Source organism: Dermacentor albipictus, chromosome 8 (assembly GCF_038994185.2).
Source record: "Dermacentor albipictus isolate Rhodes 1998 colony chromosome 8, USDA_Dalb.pri_finalv2, whole genome shotgun sequence".
Classification (NCBI taxonomy): domain Eukaryota; kingdom Metazoa; phylum Arthropoda; class Arachnida; order Ixodida; family Ixodidae; genus Dermacentor; species Dermacentor albipictus.
The window spans coordinates 76,598,066-76,622,727 of NC_091828.1; the positions used below are offsets into that span (position 1 = coordinate 76,598,066).

The 24,662-nt window shown below is 42.1% G+C and overlaps 2 protein-coding genes across 13 annotated transcripts in view; both read right to left on the bottom strand.

Moving 5' to 3' along the window:
- Positions 1 to 284, bottom strand: part of LOC135895916 (uncharacterized) — a 210,004-nt gene extending 209,720 nt beyond the window's left edge. For all 8 annotated transcript variants that reach the window (XM_065424209.1, XM_065424185.1, XM_065424176.1 and 5 more), the window contains exon 1: positions 162 to 284. The gene's annotated coding sequence lies outside the window, so the exon portion shown is untranslated. The remainder of the gene's footprint in view (positions 1 to 161) is intronic.
- A 2,207-nt stretch (positions 285 to 2,491) lies between these two features.
- The window catches only part of LOC135895945 (uncharacterized), a 28,171-nt gene continuing 6,000 nt past the window's right edge, over positions 2,492 to 24,662 (bottom strand). The window contains exons 4-11 of one of the 5 annotated variants that reach the window (XM_065424228.1): positions 20,396 to 20,557; positions 14,187 to 14,273; positions 13,504 to 13,689; positions 12,471 to 12,655; positions 9,913 to 10,234; positions 6,680 to 7,015; positions 6,067 to 6,249; positions 2,493 to 2,991 (exon numbers count right to left, since the gene is read on the bottom strand). In XM_065424228.1, the coding sequence (XP_065280300.1) occupies positions 2,797 to 2,991; positions 6,067 to 6,249; positions 6,680 to 7,015; positions 9,913 to 10,234; positions 12,471 to 12,655; positions 13,504 to 13,689; positions 14,187 to 14,273; positions 20,396 to 20,557 (1,656 nt within the window). In that variant the 3' untranslated portion in view covers positions 2,493 to 2,796. Of the gene's footprint in view, positions 2,992 to 6,033; positions 6,250 to 6,679; positions 7,016 to 9,912; positions 10,235 to 12,470; positions 12,656 to 13,503; positions 13,690 to 14,186; positions 14,274 to 20,395; positions 20,558 to 24,662 lie in introns of all 5 variants that reach the window. The other 4 variants (XM_065424226.1, XM_065424237.1, XM_065424244.1 and 1 more) reach the window with 4 other exon arrangements.

The following is a 24,662-nucleotide window of genomic DNA, read 5'->3' on the forward strand; positions in this document are numbered from 1 at the left end:
AAAACCTAAATAAAAAAAAGAAAGGCAAATCGTATTGACTGCATGACAGATTATCCTGGAGCCTGAAGAAGCCTAGAACATTTCCCAATTGCCTATAATTATGGATCGGGACTGTAAGCTTACCTTACTGATAAGATAAATGGCGACCTGTAACGACTTACCCACGCAGGACAGATACTGGATGAAAGAGGCTCCGAGCTCAAGATGCCAAAATCGTGACAAGCAAAGCTGTTGTAGGCTGCCGAGGCCTTTGATGCGTTACTAAAATTGATTAATTCTTTCCAGTTGTAGTGGCACAACCCACTACAAGCGAATAGGCAAGAAATCGTACGGTAGTAGGGGGCATATATAAAACTTCATTTTTATAAGGATAATAGGATTATCGTATTATTAAATTGATCGATAAATAAATACGAGATAGGAACCTGGATAGTCAGACTATTTCATTGTGAATACTAAAAAAGTTAGGTAAAGAAAAAAATTGTTTGCACCACTCCTAGAGGAGAGTGCCAAAACGTTAACGTTGCAATATTTTTTTATCTCACAAAAACATTAAGTATGATGCACACATATGGAGTAAAAGAAAAGAGACGAAAAATCCCATACACCAAAACAAAGCTTGAGAACAGTGCTCTAATTCTAACAGTTTTATTTGAATTTCACTTGGAGAAGGAGCACTATAAAATTATGACATTCGGTGTGTATGCTTATAAATACATACCTTTTCTAAATAAGATAGCTGGACTTAGAACGCTTTGGTGTCAGCCCCGACTCTGTGTTCACAATACTTATTTTTTCCTGCTTTCCCAATGCGGTACAAAGAACGCTGAGCATACGTTCTCATGCGTGTACGTTCCGAGGTTGTGACGAAATGTCGATGTGAAATTTATCGCCCGGGTGTCCTGGTTGTGGTCTTTCGTATCATGGTTGGCACATTTCATTGAAACTTGCCCGAGAATCAGGTTAATGACGATAATAATGCAGATTATGAAGATGAAGAAGATTATTCCAACAATTCCTTAAACTCACAACAGTAACTCACTCCTGAAGATAGGCCAACAAACGGTTGGTAATATGCGGATACAAGGACGAACATATACTCCAACATACGTAGGAAACCATTCATAACTGAAATCGTGGCTCGTTTTGTGGGCTAGAAGTAGCTCAGACTTATCTCCCGTCATATTTACGTAACGGTAGCAAATAGGTTGATATTTGGTCGAATTATTGGCATGATGTCTTAACAGAATCTAGAGCGGAATTCGATAACCTATTGAAGCAATAATCCAAGAGCGGCCTAACTCGCCGACTAGTACATGCTGTGGTAAAAGGTAAACGCCACTCCAAGGCAGCAAAACGGCAATGTTTAGCGCCTGATGTTTCGCCTTGTTAGTGTTATCAATCATCTGTAAAAGTGCCTGATTAGCCCAAGCAAGCTAGGCGACTATTGTGATAGCCTTGTTCCATAGGTGATGGTAATATATCGTCATCACTCCGTGATCACGCTGTGTAGTGCTTCTCTCTCTCTCTCTCTCTCTCTCTCTCTATACACTTATATATATATATATATATATATATATATATATATTAGGGCGGTCCTTTGAAGGCTGGTTTCGCGGAGACAACGTCAAAATAATTCCATTGTCTTTTTGTCTTTTTGCAATGTGCTTCTGGACTTTTATCGCTCTTTGTTCTCTCTTTCTTCTTGTTATATGACTAATAAAAATTGGGCCCTTCAGTTTCTTTAATTACTCGTTAATTACATAGCGAGATTCTCGAATCTAGCAGCTTTGATGCCTTCTGATCGCATGTGTAAGTTTAATAACCAGTTGCCTTCACCCCAAAAAGTTCGCGGAGATATGACGCCTGCGGCAGAAAGGATGTTCAATACACGCCGCTAAGGCCGCGAGTGTTGGCGCTGGCTGAGACACCCAGGGCTAGTTCTAGCAGGTAAACATAAATACTGCGGTAGCTCAATTGGTAAGAACATCGCAAGCGTAATGCGATGGCGGGGGTTCGTATCCCACCTGCGGCCACTAGCTTTCCTCAGCACCCACTTTCGAGTCCAATAATTTATCATTTCTTCAATTAAACTAGTAAGTACAAGCGATTTCTCTTATGCTATGCTATGCTTGCAGTCGCACTCTTGAAGAAACGTGAACCCCAGCCGAAACGTCTGTACCGTCCTGTTGCTTTTTCTACGTTCTTTAATTCCTTGAACCATTTATGTGCCGGATCGTGTAATTCTGTGCTTCGCTGATGAACACACACACACACACACATATATATAATGTTAATGAGTAAGTGGCTGCGTTCGAAGTTGCCATACAGGAAAACAACTAATAGGTAGGCAGGAAAAGCAGACTTCAGCGCAGACTTGCCATTCGCGTAATTAATGCACTGTCAGCAGATTTATCAGAGAAAAAGCAGACAAAATACCAAAAAATTTACTCTTCATCCGGCCATCACGGCCATTCACATTTGTTGACATGTATACACGTCCAATCCTAATGATTTTTTATTCGTAATGAAACATTTTTATCACAATTTCTATGTGTAGCAGGCTTCACAATTTCAAAGGATACACTTGTCATTTACATACAATAACATATCAAGTTCAGAAATCACATATATATAACAAGTATCGGCGGACACTAGCTCCAAGTTCCGACTACGTTCAGGTTTCCTTGAAACATTTTTGAAGTAAACAGAAGACAGCAAGTCTGTTCACAGGAAGTTCACTGGCTTGGAAAACAACTCAGCGAGGCTATTGTAGGATCCCCCTATGGGATTCCTTCAAGCTCGCGGGCCTGTCGTCGCGATGGCAGCCACCAAGGACGAACTGCTGTGGTGACCCTCTTCGGCCTCACATTCCCCGCTGAAGTCGTCTAGCTGAGAATCGAACAAGGCCACGACCGTGTCTCCCATTGCGTCGTCGAAAGCCCGCTGCATCCGCAGCTGCATTTGGTGGGGCGAGGTGTACGTCGCCAACTGCGTAGCCGTCCGAATGACATTGCGTTTTATGCACTCGTCACCTCTGCGCACACTCGATACGAGCTTGAACAGTTGCACATGTTTTCCGCACAATGCTTATGGAAAACTTGCGCAATGATTATGGAATCGCTATCGATTCTCTTAAAGTTTTACACAGATAATACAAAATTATTACGAAATCACATTTCGTTGAGGAATGACGCAGAACCTTGCACGTATTGTAAGCGTCACGATAGGGATGCTGCATCGTGACTTTTCTGTGGGCCTTTCTTAAACAACTTGTCCCTAGAAAGGTTGTTTATTGCGAACTACAATATGTGAAGCTGAGCAGAAGTGCAGCACACATTTCATAATATCAATACGAATTGTGCCTTTCTATCGTATGACCTATAAAAGTAGCGTTTCGCATCGTTTTTCCTCACGTTATAAAGATAGCTATAGAAACTTACTCTCCGATCCTCCAGCTATATCACCATCTATCGACCACCGCCATAAAGGGTCCTTATGTGAACGTAAGTTCTTGTAATAACTAATAATAAATGAAAAAAAAAAGATAAAATGAACCTTCCTACTTGCAGAAATCAGTGTTGTGATGAGCACGGCGAATAGCAAGTTTATGCAGTAAAATTGCAATTCACCCGACAATCGTTATTCGACATTGTGCGATAGTGTTTCACAGCAGAGGCCTATAGAAAAGCGATTAGAGCAAAAGATGAGTGTGGTACATTCATAATTGAAATTACTTGTCGCAGCGCTAGATCTAGCACGTTTGTAGGTGCGTATGGAGCCTTTAGCACATTCGTCACTACACCGTTAAATCCTTCTGTGCTATCCTATCATTCATAGATAAGTGAAAATAACATCATTGCTGCAAGCAATCAATTGAGAATTTCTGCAAGGATTTTGTTAACCATTGAACTTTTGAAAATATGTTGCCTTTCTTCAGTAATTCCAACGTTAGTGGCTAAATGTTTAAGAAAATCCCTAAGAAATCTATTGTTCTTTCCTCTTATGAGTTCAAGTTCAGAGGAATACTCAACTGACATAGCCCTAGTCTCTTTAACTGAGTATATTGCGAAAATGACGGTAATTTTAGCGGCTATATTTAGCGGCTGTCTTTTAACGCGACTGTCTTAAATACTCTCAATGTTCGCTATATACCAATGACTCGATGGTACTGAAGTTATCTATTTGCATTTCAGCCCTGGTAATATAAATTAACTATCATATTTCAAGGGTGTGATGAGTGGCGCAACAAGATTAAACTGCAAAGATCCTTATAAAATCAAAATTTGTGACTTTCAGCTTTGGCCAACGTCTCACAAATAGTACACCTCCTGTGTAAATTGAGCAGCATCAAATTACCGCGACTGACTATGCAACTACTTAAAAGTTGCATAGTTAACTAGACCGCAATCCTCAATCCCCATCATCATGTTCCATGAGTTAAAAACAAAATGGCTTACGGCCGGTGAGACCTCATCAGTGCACATTCGCATTTCAACCCTTACACAATACTGTCGCTCTATTGGTACACTATCTATTACCATACAAAGTTTGTTGTATCGTTTTGGGGAAACACATGTGATACCCATATCAGCTCATGCCAATTCATCAAAAATCAAGCCATCAGGGAACTAACTTGGAACTCTTTCGGTGCTAACGCAAGAAAACTGCTCATAGCAATAACGTGCTCACCGCATCTCAATTAAGCGCGTACAATTTTGGCAGCTTGTATTGCAAGCTAATAAGCAATGAGCTCGCAGTAAAGCCAATTTCAGCAGCATCTTCAATTAATTTTATAATTACGGTATTTGCATCTACAAATTTATATTTTGTCCAAAGTGCGCAACAATATGGTAAATGGACGTTTAATTCTTGCTTAGAATAATTTAAGGAACTGGTTGCTTTTATTACAAACAATAATATTAACATGATTTTATTATTTTGTTCTAATTGCTCACTCTGCATCAAGTATTATGTTGTTCGTGAGCCTTTTCTTCCAAGTTGGCGCCCTTGCTTATTTTCACGTATATGTATATATATATATATATATATATATATATATATATATATATATATATATATATATATATATATATATATATATATATATATATATATATGATTCTTTTTATACTGATGTGCCTGTGTATAGGAATACATCTATGTGCTTTTCTCGTTATGCTTGTCGTTTGCCTGTAGTTAATGTTCGATATACAGCTGTACATATTCGCACCTTTGTCTTTTCTTTACTTGTTACTTTTTCTCATTATATTTGTGTATTTCCCTTCAACTTATTCTCTGAAATTTGTCCGTTTTTTATCTGTACGGTAATGTCATGGTATTGCTTCATTTTCTTGCCATATAGACATTCCTCTCACCACCTCACCTTGATCGGAGGTCTCCATACAGTTTGACTATGGGGCCACATTTTGTATTTCCTATCTGTCAGAGTTTTGAAGGAATAAACTTGTGTACTTGTAAACTTATCTGAATGTTCTTTAAACGACGTGGCTTACGGTTAATTGGGAAACTTCAGCAATAAACACGTAGTTGTTCGTTTTCCTCGTGGTGGTGTACCTTATGCGTGTGCGCTCATTTTGCAAATTTTCTTCTTCCCTTTGCATTGTTTCATAATTACTGAAATCAAACGTCCTCTCGTATATTAGACACGATCCGCAATGTGCAAGTTTTTTTAATGAGCGTGTGCTGAGCAGTGTTTAGTATATTAAATGCACCGTTCGTTGTTCAATAGCTTGAGTGTGGCGCTGTCCCCGAAAGCACCAACAGTTAGCTTGATCATCGATTCGGAGCATGCGCGGTGAAATAGGACACCCTTTCTCACCATTTCAAAAGTATATTCTGAAATCGAATGAATCGGCAAGTTGCTGATCCAGCACAGCCAGCCAGTGCATAAGGACTACCAAGCCGAAAGATTCGACACGGACTATGTTTTGCCTTTTAGTCCACGTGTGCCCTTGTGTATTGACTGGCTATGAGGTAAAGGTGAAGGGGTGGTGGTGCCAAGTGACATACTCTGTGCCATGTGACACCGTCAGAATCTTCTACGTCGTCCAAGACTGCCAACGTGCACTCGTCGTCCTTGCTCTTGTGCACATTCTTCGCACGACACACTTCGGTGTGGCCCAAGTACTCCGATGACTTGTTCCATAAAGTGGCACCGAATTCCGGCGTTGTCGCGTTGTTTGCGGAATCCAAGGCGACATTAGCCAAAAAGGTGTCCACTCGTGCCTACGCCGACAGAGTGAGACGTGCAGTGTTTGTTGAGCCCGCGCGTTTCGGCAGCCATTTTGACGTCAGAAAAGAGAGATCAGTCAAAGGTCACGGCCTGTGGTATCTAAGCACACTAAAGAGGAAAAAATGTTTAGCTGTATGGTATATCACCTTCTCTACAATAGCAACAACCCACTCCTACCATGAGTTGAGGCCTCATAATCAAGAAAAAGTGTATGGTTTTTCTTTCTGGGACTTTCCAGTGGGCTCATTATTAAGCATAAAGCCGACTTTCGGCGCTCGAAATCACGAGACTCCATGGTAACTTAATTTGATTTGCTCGCTTTTTGCAATCACGAATGCATGTGTGAAGGCAGGTGATAAATAAAAACTGCTCAAGCTTTAAAATCAGCGGCGTCTGTTAAGAGACAGTGCCGAAAACGCTCACGGATATACTGTAGGCGAATTTCTGTCTGTGCCTGATGCCGTAGTCCGTCCGCACCCGAAGGAATGCGCTTGCCGCAAACTGGTGGAGCCCGCTGCAGGAAACTCTGCCATCGCAGCGTTGCAGCTTATGCGTCGTCACCAACACGTACGACAGGCTGTCAAGCAGTGCGTCTGTCAGCCCGTAGTGGCGCACAAGATCCCTGACAGGTGGCACCGTCAGCATGACACCCATATTTCTGCTGTTAAGACGCTGAAGGAACAAATACAACGCATTCCTGCTCGTCACGCTCTTCGTGTCGCAGCTGTCGCGTGGATAGTTCCAGTAGACGTTGACTCCCTGCAAGGTGCACATACCGTTCAATATAGCCGATGAACGAAGAAAGATCCGCTTGTTGGATGCAAATATAGGAGATAAAAATGAAATCCAATCCAGCATAGGTGAAATACTAAACTGCTAATGTTGAGTTAAAGCTAATTCCAGTAATTAGGATGGCAACAGCATGAGAACAAGATGAGCTTCAACTTAGAGTTAACGGATGGTTCAGGAACAAAAACAACAACAAATATATAATTTACCTCTCCCTTCCAACCTTCTAGCATAATCTTTTCGGCGTACAAAGGGACCTAGGACTACAATAGTGAAGAACTGCATCGTAAGGTGGTACTCCTCACGATTGTTCATAGCTAAGATCTTCCCGGTTTACTTTACGCACGCCGCGAACAGGCGCCACGCCAGCAGACGTATAGAGCTGAACAACTTTTCAATTAGATTAGATTATATTATCTCTACTGCTGCACCTGATGCACTAAGCACGCTCCTGTAATACGGCATCGTAATCATCACCATCATCGTCATCACCACCACATTTTACGAACACTAGCAGAGCGAAGGTCTCTCCAGGCGATCGCCAATTACGACTGTCTAGCATTAGCTGATTCCATCTTGCAGCTGCAAATTTCGTAGTTTCATCACCCTACCAAATTTGTGACCATCCTAGACTTTGCTTCCTCTTCATTGGCGCTCACTTTTTAACTGTGATGGTGCACCTGTAATCTACCCTACGCATTGCACGGCCGGCCCTGCCGCATTTTTTTCTGCTATTGTCAACTTGAATAACGGCTATCCCTGTTTGCTCTCTGATTCAAGCGCTCTCTCCTTGTTTCGTAACGTTACGTCCAACATTTTTCATTTCATCACTCTTTACACGGTTCTTGACTTGTTCTCGAGGTTATGTGTAAACCATCAAGTTTCCTGCCCCGTCTATTGCGCCGGTGCAATGCAACGATTGCAAACTTTTCAACGACAGCGGTAAACTGTCATTTAGGATTTCGTAATATCAGCCGTATGCAATGCAACCCACTTTTATTCTTTTGTAAGTTTACTTCTCATGATCACGACCACCTGTGAGTAAGTGAGCTAAATAAAAGCGCTCTTGCGCCAACTCCAGAGGCTCACTGGGAGATCAGGAATTTTTCTCTTGTCAGGCTTTTGAAAATTGCCTTTGTCTTCAGACTAGTAGTCTACAACCCTACTCTTACACTTTCGCTGTCAATGTCCTCAAGCGTTTGTTGGAGTTCGTTCTCATTGTCGCTGAACAGGACCATGCCACCTGCAAATCGAAGGTTATTCAGATATTTGTTGTCGATCCGTACTCCGAAGCCTTCTCAGTCTAATTGCTTGATTAGTTCTAGACAAGCAGTGAATAACCTTGGAAAAATTGTGTCTCCTTTCCTTCTGACAGGCAATTTTCTGCTTTTCTGGCGTAGCAGCAGGGAAGCTGTAGAATCTCTGTTCATTTTTGCCAAGATACTCACGTATGCCTCCTGTAATCCTCAATTACGCAACGCCTCCTTGGCTGCTGGTATCTCTACTGAATCAAATTTACCATTCATTGAGTCATATAGAGAGGTTGATTGTACTCCGGACATGCCTGCAATATTTTATTTATGACATGCAAGTCATGCGTTGTAGAATACCCGTTCCTCGGGCCAGTATGTCTTTTTTGTTGATTTAATTCAAGTGTTTCCCAGACTCGATTGCAAATTATCTTCCTGAATATTTTATGCAATAATGAAAGCAAGCTAATGCGCCTTTCGTCCTTTATTTCCTTAACGCGTCCCTTCTTGTGGATTAGTATAGTTTTGGCATTGTTCTAACTATCTAGCATACTGAGGCATTGCTTATAAAGAACGGCAAGCTTTTCAGGCATATCTACTCCATGTTTGATTCAATCGGCCCTTATTCCTTTTCCTGTCGCTTTTCTTCGGGAAATGTCCTGCGATCGTCTCCTAACTTCATCGCTACTGATAGCAGGAGCCCCTGCATCCTGTTCATTTCTGCTTCGAAAGAAGGTAGGGAGGCTCTCGGTGCTGCAAAGGTGAATATAAAAGTCCGAACTTTTATTATATCATCGAAATTGCAGCTGGCGTTGTCCTGCTTATCTTTCGGGGCACACGTCTTGCCTTGTCGTAGGCTAAGTTTTCTTCTCACTAATTTATGCTACGGTCATTTTGCTGCTTCGTCAATCTTTCCGACGTTATAATTTCAAATATCGCTAACTTTTTTTTTTGTTTATGATCTTTGAGAGTTCAGCGAATTTTGTCTCATCTCTTGAGTTAGACGCTGTCATGCTTTGTCGTTTCTTTACTATGTCCCTTTGCTACGTGGTAGTCCTTGCGCACTGGTCGCCTTGATGCCTTGCCTCCGACTTCAATTGGTGCTTCTTAAATGAGCCTAGCCTGCCGTGGTTTTCCTGGGGCTATGGTTTTGGGCTGCTATGCACGATGGCGTGGTTAAAGTACCGGCCACAGCTGCCACATATTGAAGGGGACGCAGTGCGAAAACACTCGTGCACTTGGAGTTAAGCGCACAATAAAGAACCCCAGGTCGTCGAAGTTATTACTGAGCCCCCTGTACGACGTGGCTCATAATCAGATCATGGTTCTGGCACGCAAAACCACATAATTACATATCCTAGTTATCCTAACTACCCTATCAAATATCCTATTTACGGTTTCATTCAATAATTACCACTATTTTAACTTTATATTCCTGTTCTAAAGCTGCATTTCATTCGGCAAGCTATGGCAATTTGGAGTACGTAGAGCGCTTGAAGTCAATACATCGCAGAAGAAGTGTGGTGACGCAACCATACAGCTGCTTTCGAAGAAAGCATTGCTAGGGCCCCTTCAGAGTCAGGAAGGTCAAAAGGGTTCACAAGTGGCGACGCTTACGTGGAAGATGCCGTTGAAACGATGGAGCGAAACCGTGACGGACACTTGCCAGTCTTCGTTAAGCAGCATGCTCACGTACGCTTGGCTGTCGGAGCGCTGGCCGCCGAGAGTCACATATATGGGCAGGCTGCCGTCCCCCGCTGTTCGGAACTGCTTCGTGTGGTACACCAGCTGGTTGAACTTCTCCTGGTCGAGGGCGAGTGTGCCCCGCCGGCCCATCCTATGGTCTTTGGGCGTGCCAATAGACAGGCTTTCCCACAGAAGAACGGTGCAGTAGGATATCGTATCGGTCTCCACGTATGGCAGCCAGAGATCCTGTGTTCTTCATAACGATATCGCAAGAAACGTCACGTGCTTAGGGCAACTAGCAGTGATAAACAGGGTTGCCAAATTATAAGGACAACTTTCCTTACTAGCAGCGAATTGGGCTGTGAAGCAACGACGAATTGATGGCTTAAAGCTAGATTTGTCCGTGTGTGTTTCTTTTCTTTGCACACGCAGAGTGGTACCAAAGCCCACTTTGCCTAATCAGAATTCGCACACGCAGTCAGGTGTTCGAGCCCGCAATTTGTTGCTCCGTAACAAAACCAAGCTGTGGCGTTTCACTGGTGTCGCCGCATACATTCGCTACAGAAAGCGCAGAAAGGAGCCATGTGAAAAAATTGTTTCCAGGGGAGAGCGTATGGTTGGCTACTTGAATCATTGCCTAACAGCCAGGAAGCGGTGGCATCCGATTCAGCGGTGCCGTCGTGTGTGCCTTTATTTTACATTCTGCGTATCTGCTTTTGTGGCAATTAGGCCACTCAGCAAGACCCAAATAAGTCAAGCGTAAGTTATAATAAATACAGAGCAGTTTACACAATCAACCTCCTAAGTAAGGCAAAAATAAAAAATAAAACGAGCTTGCAACAACTTTGCTGCAAGTCATTACGACCATCTCGCAAGTAGCATTTCAACAAAGAAGTAAATTTGGTGACGCTTGCCGAAGTCGCCTCGTGGTGCTCCCAGCTGCTTCATCAGCCCGCTGCTGAGAATCTTCGTTTGCTTGGACCGAGCCCAGAAAGCATGCAGTATCGCAGGCAAAGTCAACACCTTCAAACTTAGTGAACAGGTGCTCCACATGGCTCCAATTTTGGACTACATTTATTTTCAGTTTGTGTAGATTTGTCCAAATGCATTTTCCTCTGTGCCCAATACATAGTTTACTCTCTGATAACAGGAAAATCTTTACGTCAAGTTAGGTATTCAGATTCAAATTGCTTGTTAATAGACTTAGCGAATATCAAAATATACATGCTTTGGCGCTAAAAAAATCTTAAATATTTTGGGACGTTCAGATGAAAATTGCCGCCCATATTTCGGCGTGATCAGACAAAATTGCATCTACGTGCTAACCAAGTTCTTCTAAAAAGTGTCCCCTACCTTAGTACAACTGCTCAACTTGACTTTACTTCCACAGGCCAGAACTATTGTTGCGGCAAGATGACATGACGTGTCACAAACCATTCACTTCAAGTGCCACCACAAAACATTCAACATCAAGCTGTACGCACCATCACTTATAGTGCAATGCACTGGCCAATCCTATTACAGACTCAGAACATTTGCCATTTACGGAGCCTGTTGTTTCCAACCTAGGCATTGTGACTTACTTGAAAATTCACAAGTCCCAAATTTCGCGCGTGGTACAGATAATTTGCACCGCTATCGTAAAACAACCAAGAACATCTGCTTTTCAGGGTTCTTAGAATTCCGAAAAAGCAGGCAGGGTAATCCTAAGTGATCAAAATACAGAATGTGTTATCACCTTATGTTGAGGCCGCGATATGTTTAACAGCTTAGAACGAAAGGAAGGTAGACAAGTTGGCTGAGAGTGATTGTGCGGAAAAGTACAGGCGTGCAGGGCACGAACACCAGAAAATCACGAGCGGCACGTGTGTCCTTTCCTTTGTGACTATGTTTTCTATGTCTATATTTCAGTACAAAGTAGCTAATGGTTAATAAATGGTTAAGGAATCAACATGTCGCCAAATGAATTTTCAAATTTTTGCATTCAGGTCAATTTGACCATTACTCTCCCATTCTTTGCTGCCAGTATTTTACCCACTGCATTTTTTTTCTCGTTCGAACATGTAATAACATTCTTTCACGATTCTGGATCCAACCAAGTCACTCTATATAGTCGTAACTATATTTCGCAACGTGTTATAAATGTCCAATGAGAATTTTAATGTGATTGTTGTCTGATCGCACAATATGCCAATCTTAAAACAGGTAAGTAGTTATATTTAAAAATTATGTTCGTTGTGCAGTTCAAGTAAATCAGAGCTCCTAGAATAAAAAAGCTTTGCTGAAGATCTTTTACACGAAATAACTGTGTCAATTAGAAAAAAATATTTTGACTCATTCGTAATGTGTTTCAGAAGAATTAATTGAGTACGTGAAGGGACGGGTTGACGCTCAGTTGCATACGTACGCTACTTTCTAGAATTCGGTATGGTTGAATTCCCGTTTATCAATGTTGGGGTATATTGAAAGTGGCACTCAAAGATTCTCACTTAAGGTTTAGGACGCAGATAACCGGTCGGACGACGGGGGCCGGTCTCTGGCGGCGGGGTTTCGGATCACGTGGCGGGAAGAGCGCGCTGTCATTGGACGGCTGCCAGTCCTCATCTTCAAAGCTCGGCATCTTGCTAGGGTACTCGTTGCACATAGCTGTGTCATTCACATCTTCCACACAAGCCTGTTCGCAAAAGTAAGAATGAAATACTGTGGTTTCGCTAAATGTTCGAAGGAGTGAGCGCAGTAATTATCCTAGCAGGATGGTTGGTAAAATCACAGTGTGTTATACCCTACTTCTCTGTACTGCCAAATTGTCGTGGAGCACCAAATCGAACGACGCTCCACCAATGAGCGAGAAGACGTGATCAGCCACTGCCACAAAAAAAAAGTGTTTGACCTTATCTGATCTGCCCAAAAGAACAGACGCTCATTAAACACACTAATCGCAGCGATTGCTTGCAGCACGCACCATTTAGTCTTGCCCTCAAAGAGCGGCGTTTTATGCTTAGTTGTGAAGTCCATAGGTGGCATAATAGTTCGCCAGAGATTGCGCCTGGTGTTTTGTGCAGTGGTGAGTTCTAACAACAGGTGAGATTAGTCTTGCGATCGAGGCCGGCAACTTCTGCCAGTCTCAGCATATGGTGCCTCTGAGTATTTTCACAACAGCTTTGATTGAAGCACGGATTGCATCGTGTCACTCATAATGGCATGGTCGTGAAGCACATGGCGAGAGCAGCCTTAATATTATACTCATTACATTGACTTTTTCGTGCATACCTTTTGGTACTTTAGACCTGCTCATTCCCAAGGTAACGTTAAAGTGAAGTGCGGAAACATTCGTGTCACGGAAGCCAACAGTTTGTAGATGTATATGTGAACCCATTACGGTTCACGTAAACGCGTGAAGCTCGACCGCTTCCTGACAGACGCAGTTTCACTCAACAATGGTTCTTAATTCTATGCCAATAAAGCCTTATCCGGAAAGCGTTACTGTGGAATTATGTGTGATTCAAACGTGTTTTCACTCACCATTGGGGCTGTCACGTTCATTTTTAGACGAGCAGCGTCGAAATCGGAGCGCCTGCGTGATAGTATCAGTATCGCCACAGGCACGATCAACAGCATGAACAGCGCCGTGCTTAGCACCCAGGCATAGTATAGCAAGCCGTGCGTTCCAATATCGCTTATCTCTTCATCTGTTTCGTCGTCTTCATCCTTGTCGATTATTTTGCAATTAAAAAGAAATCCATTTGCATTGAGTACCGCACTTGCTCTCGAATGTTTACACAGGTGCTTACGTGATATGATTGTACACTTGAGTGAGGTAAGCTATTTTGAGGGTTTTCTTTTTCTTCTACTTTTTTATAAACGAGGACTTAATCAGTAAGTTGCAGGTAACTCAGCTTCGTTAACTTGCTGCCGTGATATTATCAGAATAAAATATAAGATGATTTTTATATGCCATGAAGATTCGGAGAGCTTTAGTGGCGCTTGACGTGGGACGCACACAAACACACACACACACTGCTTAGCATGCGCAGTAGCACAAATTTGTGGTCATCGGTAACGTTTTATTTCTGTTTCCTAGATGTGACGTCATTCGCCTCAAAGTATTTATCTGACTCCAGAATGGCTCCCACCAAAGATTGCAGCCAAATGTTTTGCAAACTTGCCGGTTAAGGGATTGCGAAAAAACGAAAAAAATTGCTTACTTCGCCGGCGCTTTCAACGACAGTGCTGCGAACTGGGGCTGTCTCATATGACGGAGATTCATGGCCCTCTTCGCCGGCTGGTGCTACCTGGCCGTTTAAAGAGGCATAATAAATACAGAGCAATAGAAAATATAGCTCTTCGTTGATTGCTGTTAGTGACCGAAAACATGGTCTGGCGCACCGATAACAGCCAAATGAGGCGTCTCCTAATAACTGACGTAAATGTTCTCGACATATTATATAGCTTTCATTTTGTTTTCCCGAGTCCGTCAGCAAACGATTACACAGTTACATTTTAGGTGAATTACCTAAAGAATGAACTGTTAGGTGCAAAAGCCACTGTTAAGCAGTCAAAGAAAGAAAATGGAATGAATTATGCAAAAAGATTAAACAGGATGGGATGTTACATAGAGCCGAGTATACTGCATCTGAGGTCGTCAAGCTCACTCCGCTGCTTCCTCGCAGGATAACGAGGCAGATGACGCTACTCCACTTGAAATTTGATCAAAATCACACTTTATTCTCCTCCGAGTTGGAAGGGACGCCAGGCAAGAATCTACAGTGGGTAGCTTGACATGGTCTGCGCTCCGGGTATATGGCATACGAGTGCAATAGAAGACAGGAATAAGAACTATACAGAAGTGCACTAAACACCGATATGAAATGTTCAGACACGAGTGGAATGTGACGCATTAGATAGTATTTCCTTGCATTCAAACTCTACAAAGGAAATGTGAGCCCACATGTACAATATCGGAATTAAACATATATCACAAAAATACAGAGTGCCCACATGAAACCTCGCTCATTTCAAAATGAAAAAAAAAACTGATAGCGACAAGCCTGCGGTTTGTTGCATCATGCAAAGTGAAACTTAAAAAAAATATTTTCGAAGCGATTGTTCTTGTTTTTTGGAAGGTGCTGAATAAATTCCAAATGTGACACCTAAAGATACAGCCTAAGGTGTGCTGTGGTATGCGGAAACGAAGTCACCCATAGCTGTATAATAAAATTTTGTCCATGAATTTCTACGCAAACCACCAGACTTTTTTAATTCATTATTATGATGCCACAAACTTCAGGTATCACTATATCATAGTTTTTTACTTAATCTTTAAATGAGGAAAGTTTCATGTGGACACCCTGTACAAAGAGGTAAATACCCCTCATACAAAAAATAAGAAAGAAGAGAAATATGCTCGTGTGAGAGCTCACCTGAATAAAAAGTGCATTCGTTAGATTATAATGAAAGAAAAGGAAACACGAAGAACAGTAATTAATGAAATAAAGAATATAATTTGCCATAGTAGCACATTGGTAACGGAACGTCATGGTGTATTTTTGCTTTTTCATATAATCGAGCTGCACGCTCATAGGGTTCCCTCTTTTTGTTTCCACGGTTACTATGCAGGAAGGCCCGTGTTTCACGAAGTTTGGAATCTCCGCGAGCTCGGGCGACGCCCTCGTATGAATGAGCAATACCAAGAGAAAGTTCAACCCTCGGCACTCCTGCAGTGTCATTGGCTTCTCTAGACTGACTCATTGTTTATCATTACTTGGGCTTTATTACCTCAAGGGGAGCCGAAAACGGATACACGTTGTCAAAGCATGGTTCGGGTCTTTCATTTGTTTATCGTTTGTTTATCCCGAAGTGCAGTTACAGAAAAAAAATAATTTAATGTTTTCGAAAGAAAGAAAATGTTGACGTGGGAATGCACCGCGCCTGCACCATTCGCATTCGACGGTGGATAGACAGATAATGCCCGAAAGAGGAGATACGCCTATGATGCACCCCAGAAAGATCCGGCAAGCGGCTTCAACCGAATGTTTAGATAGACAGCTGGACAGTCGTGCTGTTGCGATATTTTGCCGGTAAGAAATAAGGGTCACATGCACATAGCATTGCCCAGTTTTCAATGTTTGAAACAAGAAACCGGCCTGCGCAGTGTACGCTCGCGTTGATATACGTGGTTTTATTTTTGCATAGCATTGTCTGCAGCTTCCGCGCTTTCCGAACTATCCTTGTTCGCCGACTGCCGTCGAACAAAGCCAAGCAAGCGAAAACGTTCAGACATCCTGCATAGAACCCCCGATCCCTCAAAAGTCCTGGTAGGCAATTTTAACTGCTTGTGCACCCGCCACACTTGTTTTTAAATACGGTACCCAGTACGCTACGATTTTTTTTAGCACGATGTCAGAATGGGAGCGAGGAGAACGAAAGATATATGGCTATTACAGTAAGGCCATGGTTGTTTTTCTTGTCTAGCGATTCTTGGGCGGCATTGTCAATGGGAGCACCAGCAATACGTAACGACACAATCATCACCCGTATTTTCTTCAGTTGCTTCTTGGCGCAGAGCTGAGCTTTCTGCCTACTTCTTCACCCAGCAGTCTGTTCTGCTTCCATACAACTGGACAGAGTGTTGATTTCAATGATTAGAAACCCTGTCTAGGAATTACAGTGGCCAAATTGGCGAGGCTTATTTGCAAGAACGGTCTATCGTTAGCCAGTAAAGTGTGTAAGCAATTGTTGGTTGGCTTGGCCAGCGCTTCTCTTATGAAGCATCCTAGCGCGCGAATTAAGTGTGGATGTGGACCCAGACCGCAGATAATGAAGTTATTTCAAAGAATCACGGAGATTGCCTTTCCGACTTTTTTTTTCATATTTTTTTTCGTTGAATGAAGGTCTTACAGGCATTCAAACCCTTGACTAATTACCTACCAGCTTCGAAACACTCATAGTAATTTAAATTTCTACGAGCCTGCATTAGTTTCATCTGCCGGTAGGCGTAGATGTCATGTCGTCGTGGCACAGATGGTGGTCATGCGGGACGTATTTAGTGACGTTCTGACACACGATCAAGCTTGCCCGGTCTGATTGCTTTCTTTGCTAAATCGCAACATCGCCTTCCGTATTCTCGCAGCCATTGTTGTCCGCCATATCTCTAACGTGTTCGGGTGAAGTGCCCGTTAGGCCGCTTTTGGTCGTTCACGGACAAAAAAAAAATAAATGCTGGGACGATCGTCTGGAAGAGCAACAGCATTGTGCTTTTGAACCCCTAAGGACCACTTTTTTGGCTTATGGTGGTCAGCGAACGACGTGGTTCGCATCCACCGCAAGCACAATGTTGAGCCATTACCAGCACGTTGTATTGCTCGAAAACCGTGGTGCTGGTGTTTCTGCACGTTCCGGGCAGCCCATGAATTTGAGTTTTCATTTTAAAACGTGTTTACTTTAGAATGTACACCTTTCTTTTTAATGATAATGGTAAGCTTCCAGTCCGGATCTGACAATGTCTGCCGATTGCACTTCAAGTCATTTTTATTCTTCTGTAAATTTTCTTCTTATGATCAGGGCTCCCTGTGAGTAATTGACCTAGGTAAACCTACTCCTTCACAGACACTAGAGGCTGAATGGCGATGCTGAACTCATGTTACCTTGCTTGGTTATTTACAATTATCTCTGTCTTCTGCATGTTAATCTTCCACCTTACTCTTACTTTCTCACTGTTAAGATCCTCAATCACCTGTAGTAACTCGTGTGCAGTGTTGCTGAACAGGACAATGTCATCTGAAAACCAAAAGTTGCTGAGATATTCGCCGTCGATCCTTACTTCTAAGAATTCAACGTTTAATAGCCTGAATACACAACAAGCACAACATACAAGCACGCAGCGAATAGCATCGGAGAGATTGTGTCTCCTTGTCTGACCCCTTTCTTTATTGGTGTATTCGTATGTTTAATATGGAGGATTAAGGTATCTGTGGAATCTTTCTTCATATTTCCTGAAATATTGATGTACGCCTGTGTATTCGTTGAATATGTAGTGCCTATATCACTGCTGGTGTCTATACTGAATGAAAAGCATTTTCGTAATCTGTGAAAGCCATATTGAGAGGCTGATATTACTCTGCGGATTTCTACCGGTTCTGTCATATGTGGCAGAAATTTGCAGACTGACAAAGAAGCTCGAAAACAAATTAAGGACCGCGCAAAGAGCGATGGAGCAAAGGATGTTAGGTGTAACGTGAAGAGGCAGGAAGAAAGCGGTGTGGATCAGAGAGCAAAGAGGGATAGCCGATATTCTAATTGACATTAAGAGAAAGAAATGGAGCTGCGCAGGTCATGTAACGTGTACGTTAGGTAGCCTATGGACCATTATGGTTACAGAATGGGAGCCAAAACCAGGGAAGCGCAGTCGAGGACGGCAACTAGGTGGGGGGATGAAATTAAGAAATTTGCAGGCGCTACATCGAATCGGTTAGCGCAGGACAAAGGTAATTGGAGATCGCAGGGAGAGGCCTTCATCCTGCGAGGGACAAAAATATAGCCTGTTGATGATGATGTTAATTTTGAAAGTCAAAATGATTTGCCCAAAACATAAACAGTGAAATATATCGGTGGGAAATTAGTAACGCTGCTAAGTAGACTATGCATGTTTTTATCAACACCATCTTCCCATGGTAAGAAGATATGATGAACGGGAACTGTTCCCAGTCGGAAGCCCAACGCCAATGAATAGGACATCGGAATGCTATTCATTGTTGTATTTAAGTTCGGTAGTCTGCTATGATGTTACAAGGGTGCGGAAGAGTGTAGCAGCTTAGCAGGCAAGAATGCCAAAACGTTATGATGCTATGCTCGTACCTCACCGCCTTTGGCGTAATGACGTCACTCCACACAGCTGGCAAACTAAACAGACACGGTCTCTAGAAAAGCTATCATGGTCAATTAGTTAGGGTGCTCAGACGCGTGTCATTACTTTTTATTCTTTGAAGATCTAGGACTTCTACTTTATGCTAAACATTTAAATGTCCCAAATAGCGTGAGAGTCCCTTTGAAATGGATGATGTCCGGCTGACGTTTGCGATTAGAAAAATATTAAAATTCAAAATTCTGCTGCGATTATTCGTAATCAGAGAAGCATTTCTGAGTGTGCGGAACCAAAATTCAAAACAATCGAAATACGGTAAGAGTGAAACAGTGTTATCAAGCAGTGAAATAGATAGTGGGATGTGATACCCGCGGTGGTATCATGTGTTCAGTTAGTTGTTTCTTGACTGTCTAGTGTCCGGAGTGGGAAGTGGTTCTTTTCTTTCTGCTCCTTTTTTTAAGCAGCACTTAAAGAATGTGCAGTGTCCAGAATCACATGACCAACACATATTTTTAATTGAGTAATTGGAATGACGGGATTTGAATGGGGAAAGAATAGCGTGATTATCGCTGCGTTGAAGTCTCGAATCACGACCAAAATCGTGCTTGGATCAATACAACTAGCAAAGCAGTTCATTGGAAGACGCAATATATGACAGGGCACGTTAAAGGTGCAGCTCGCGCCATTCACATTTACAGGCGGTTGTTTTCTTTTTCCTGTGGGGAAAAAAACTGCAGAAGTCAATAGACGGTATTGTTCAACTCCAGAAGTTCATAGCCAATGGCAGTTGGTGTGGTTGAGACTTAGGCGACGGCAAAATTAATTGTTAGAACATAGGTCAAGTTATCGTTTTCATACTGGTGCAGCGCGGGCACTATAGTGTTTAGTGCAACGTTAGACCTTCAAAGAAATAGAAGACAATACATAAATTGAGCGCACCTACACAATGTACTTTCCAGTTTGTTCTATATTATTGGAATGAAACACCATATCATGAAAGAATCTTCTTACAGTGTAAATTATCTCTCGCGTTTACCTTCTCATTCTCGTGGTACTATTATTTAATATATGTCTAATTTGCATCAGTTCTGTGAAATGACATTGAGCGCACGAATGCGTTCACCATATGCAGAAAATTTTGCAGTAACACATGAATTAGTTTCACCAATATTGGTTCATTTCACTAGACCTTCTAAAAAAATTCCAACTCTTCCTCGAATATTATGACACAGGCCAAGTTGTGTGAATATAAACGTGTAGATGTTTTATAAAAACAACAGAATATCTGAGGCGGCCTGAGGGAGTTCCTCGTGTAATAAATATTTTATTGCTGTAAATAACAAACGCAAACTGTGAGCGTCAAGCGGAAGCGATGCACAACAGCAGCAACAGTCATTTGGGTGGCCTGCTCATGACGGGTGCATCCCAGCCAACTAGGATTCAAGACTGGCTGACAGCGAATGGGACCCGTGAAACGATTCCCTTGATAGAGTATTTGCAACGAATATTACAGAGAAAAGCAACAGGCAAGTAAAACGTGAGTTTTCTCAAAACCTGTTTTCCGAGTGGAGCCGTGCTGGTTGGAGGCGCCACGACGTTTGAAATTTTCCTGGCTGTACGGTCCAACAAACGCGACGGCGTGTTGTCATAAAAGTATATGCCAGGATCATTTTCTCCCGGCCCGTCAGGATACAAGGCTGGAATGTTGGCCATTTCCTGCATAAACAGAAGGACGCGGAACCCCTGGTTGATATCTGCATCACTTACAAGTCTGTGCAACCGTGCCTTTGTGCCAACAAGTAAATACCGAAAAGGTAAGGGTAATGAGGACAGGACAAGAATTGTACAGGGTAATAGCACGAAAAAGGAGGCTTTCATTTCGGAATGATAACTGTGGGAATTAAAAGAATTCTTGTGCGATCAGTTGAATTGAGCATCCAGCACCACACTAGACGCAGTCTATTGGCCAGTGCATGATTAACTTGGGAGTACATCACTTGTAGCGCTATAAAACGGAACATTGTCTCTAGCGTTTCACGCATGTTCGGACATATACGTATTTTCAGAGATGGCATAATAATGCTCATACGTACGCAAAATTTTTCTTGCGGGCGTATTAGATAGGCCAACTTGCCACAATATATTTCTCAAAACATTTTAAGTCGGTTTCCTAGCATGACTCAACTAAAAGTTATCACGAACATACGTGGGTTCCAATAACAGTAATGAAACCTGAGTACTGCTTTTATGCTCGTTTTATACCCTAAACATCACATCATAAAACACTCCCCTACTCACTCTACCACAGAATAGCCCTCACGTGCTGGCATGAGGTCACGTTCATTTATCCTCCCCAACTGCGCCAACAACTTTAGAGAGCGCTTCACCATTGCCGCGAGCTCCACCATGCTGCCTTGTTTTCCAAATGTTACGAAAATTTCTCTAGTTTGAGAATTAGCGGGTTCTTTGAGAACGTTCGGGTAGAGCTTCAAACGTCTTGTAACTCGACAATTAGGAAACATGCGTTATGGTGAGCATATATAGACTTGCATTAAACGCGAGCATTGCTATAAAAAAGGCCAGTTTCCGTAATAAGCACTGTGAGAGTGATTTAAAACGTCGACATGAAAATATCCTTACAGTAGTGACATCTCCAGGCCGTGCTCCAGATCTCGCTATCATCTTGAACACCCAGGACGGTACGCGAGATATTTGAGAAGATTAACAGCTCCTCTATGTTACGTGAATTTAAATCACAGAGGTTTTGTGAGGGCTATACAACTATCTAGGTAGGCACACACTTCGAGGACTCAATCAATTTTCATCCCCTAGGTCATGTAGTAACTTAGTGAACGTTGCCCACCTCGACCTTGTCGCGCCGCTCTCTTATCAAAACACCGTTAAAAGAAAACCTTATCAGCTCGCACTGTAAAACTATGTGAAGGAGGGCGTGGGGACTCAAACAATAGAGGGTTTAAGAGTAGCCGACTAAACTTAGAGTTTTGTTATGACCGGATGCCTTGAGCGTGTGGTTGCTGACAATTAGGTCATCGCATGCCTCGCAGAACCTCACTCACGCTGACAAGCGATCGCATAGGCGGCGGTGAGGCAAGGTGGGGACTGACTGGCACACCAACGGGAACTAGTGTTGAGTGAGAATAACGTTCGGCTCAAGGGTTTGGCAGATAATATTGTTCTGGCCGATCTGTTTACTGGGTAATTATTCTCATTTAATTATCGATCTTTCAAATATGAAAGAAATCATCTTGATGGGGTACGTCCCTGCGCACGAAATAAAAAAAATCTTGAATAATCAGTGTATTGTAATTATCGTTATATATCGTCCACCCGGTTATTCCCTTGATGTCATTCTTGTTATTGCTAATTTCTTGTGCCTGGCTAACATTCCTTCATCACTATTTAACTGCATGGGTGATTTTAACGCCCCTAGTATCTCTGGCCATAACTAAATACAACAAGTCATGAGGTATCAAATTGTAATGAAATAATCAATATTTCCTCGCCCTTTGGGCTCACTAAAGTTGTTTTTACTGCAACTAGGATAAATTCCATCCTCGACTTCGTTTTCTTAAGCGCTGGTCTAGCGAAAAACGACTTCTCTTGCTAAGTAATTGAAAGGCTCTCAGATCATAAAGGCGTCTTGTTATCACTCTCTTTTCCAATATCCACACCAACCTGCACGTATACTAGTTTCCTTGACTTCACTCGTGCGGACGACCATTCTATTACAAATCTCATAGCTCATTAGCTCATAATTTCAATATGTTTTGCTCTTTGTCAGACAGAGAGGATGTAAGTTCTCTTGTTAATTACTTTCAGGCTCTTCTCCTTTATCGAATGATTTGTGCCCATTAAAATTAACAAAAATAATGCTAACCTTCTCTAGATGACTCGTGACATCTTTCCTGTATCTCGTCATGTACAACAAACCAAAAATCCTATAACCCTGGACAGATATCATAAGGCAAAAAAACAATGAATTTATAAGTGCAAACGCGCAAAGATCCTTTTTACGCGTTTACCTGCCTGATCTGTTCAGAACTAACCCTCGTAAATTTTGGTCTTCCAGTTTGCCTCCCATTGCATCCTCCACTTCACTCAAAATTGATGATGACGTTATCAGCGAGCCGTCTGTAATATCAGATGCTTTCGAAAAGTATTTTCCGTCCATATTTGTACCCGATAACAACTTCATTCCTTCTCTTTCCAATATAGTTCTTTGTGAAGCAATCTGTGAGATTACCATAAGCAATGAAGGCATCCTTAACCGCGCATTAAACCAAGAAATGCACCGGTCCGCGCGGGATACACAATGCATTCTTGGTTCGCTATTCCTTGTGGCCATCCAGATATCCTATGGTCATAGTCAACAAATCTTTATTATCTACCACCACCGTTCCTTCCTCATGGAAGATAGCTAAAGCGTTTCCCGTTTATAAATCCGGTGATAAGCGGTTTGTCGATCTACAGACCGATTTCAATAACTTCAGAATCATGAAAAATATTAGAACATATCATTCATAAACACATATTACTTCTTCTGCAATCACATAATCTGCCATATAAACTATAGCATGGGTTTAGGTATGGTTTTAGTACAACGCAGTTGAGCTTACGCATGACATTTTGCTTAACCTTGATGTTGACAAGCAGGTTGACACTATCTTTGTAGACTTCGGAATATGACTTCTGAATGCTGAAAAATTGAAGTGTAAAGTGTATATTAAAATTTCACGTGTGCTATGCATACATGTACTAATATATGCAGCCAACATAGTAGGCACACTATTTTAATGGCTTCAAGCAGACTTGAGTTTCGCGCTGAGTTTCGTAATTTTCGCTCAACCTGCATATAGCAAACGTTGAATCTTGCCTGTTCATATGTGGAACAACCTGTGTGTTAAATATGTCTTGCAATACTGGGGCACATTTTTTACAAACTATCTGTACACGTTAGACCTATGTCATTATTTATGTAACTCTCGAATGTGAAATACTTTTAGCTTGTTTCTACAAAACTACAGTGCTCCGTACGCTTGTAGGCCGTTTGCATCGTTCGCAGTGATTCTAACTGTCATTGCAACCTGTTTGTAAAACTGTGAGTAGATGCAGCGCAAAAGTACAGGGAGTATACTGGCTTCTGTTACAGCGCTACAACAGCTCGCCATTGTCGTTTATTCCCGCAAAATTTAGTGCGCTATTTAGGCAAGGTAGGCAAAACATGGTTTTGTACAAAATTACTAAAGAGAACGCTATAACTAGTAGGAGGGGTTCAGTATGTTGGCTGAGCCTGTTTGTTAGTGACATGAGTGATTTGGCTAAACTTCGCCCTTCTGGCTTAAAATGGCTCTGCGACTTGCAAGTGATCGCTTTCAACAAAACCTTGCCTCAGTGGTGAAACAATTGAGAAGTATTTTGCACGTTGCCCGGCAGCAGAAAGCTACATTTTCTTGCCTTGTTTAGAAAAAAATATGTTAGCTTGAAATTTTAAACTGCGGATAGTAAAACAGCAACCTTGCATGAAGGTTAGGAGCCAAAATCACAAATATTGGACAAATGCATCTGCTATGTCCAATTTTTCCACGTTTGCTGTATGATCACAGTTCATTCCAGTAAATGTTTAATTACGTTTAACAGAGGAGACCTCAAGCAAAGCCAGGACTCTCTTTTTTTTGTAAATTTGGGAACGGACTACAGCTGAGCAGACCAGCTGGAGATTGTAGGAAAAACCACGCAGCCTGATGCATGGTGAGCGATTACGTAGAGGTATTCCATTGTTATTTTATTCCAATCTCATGAC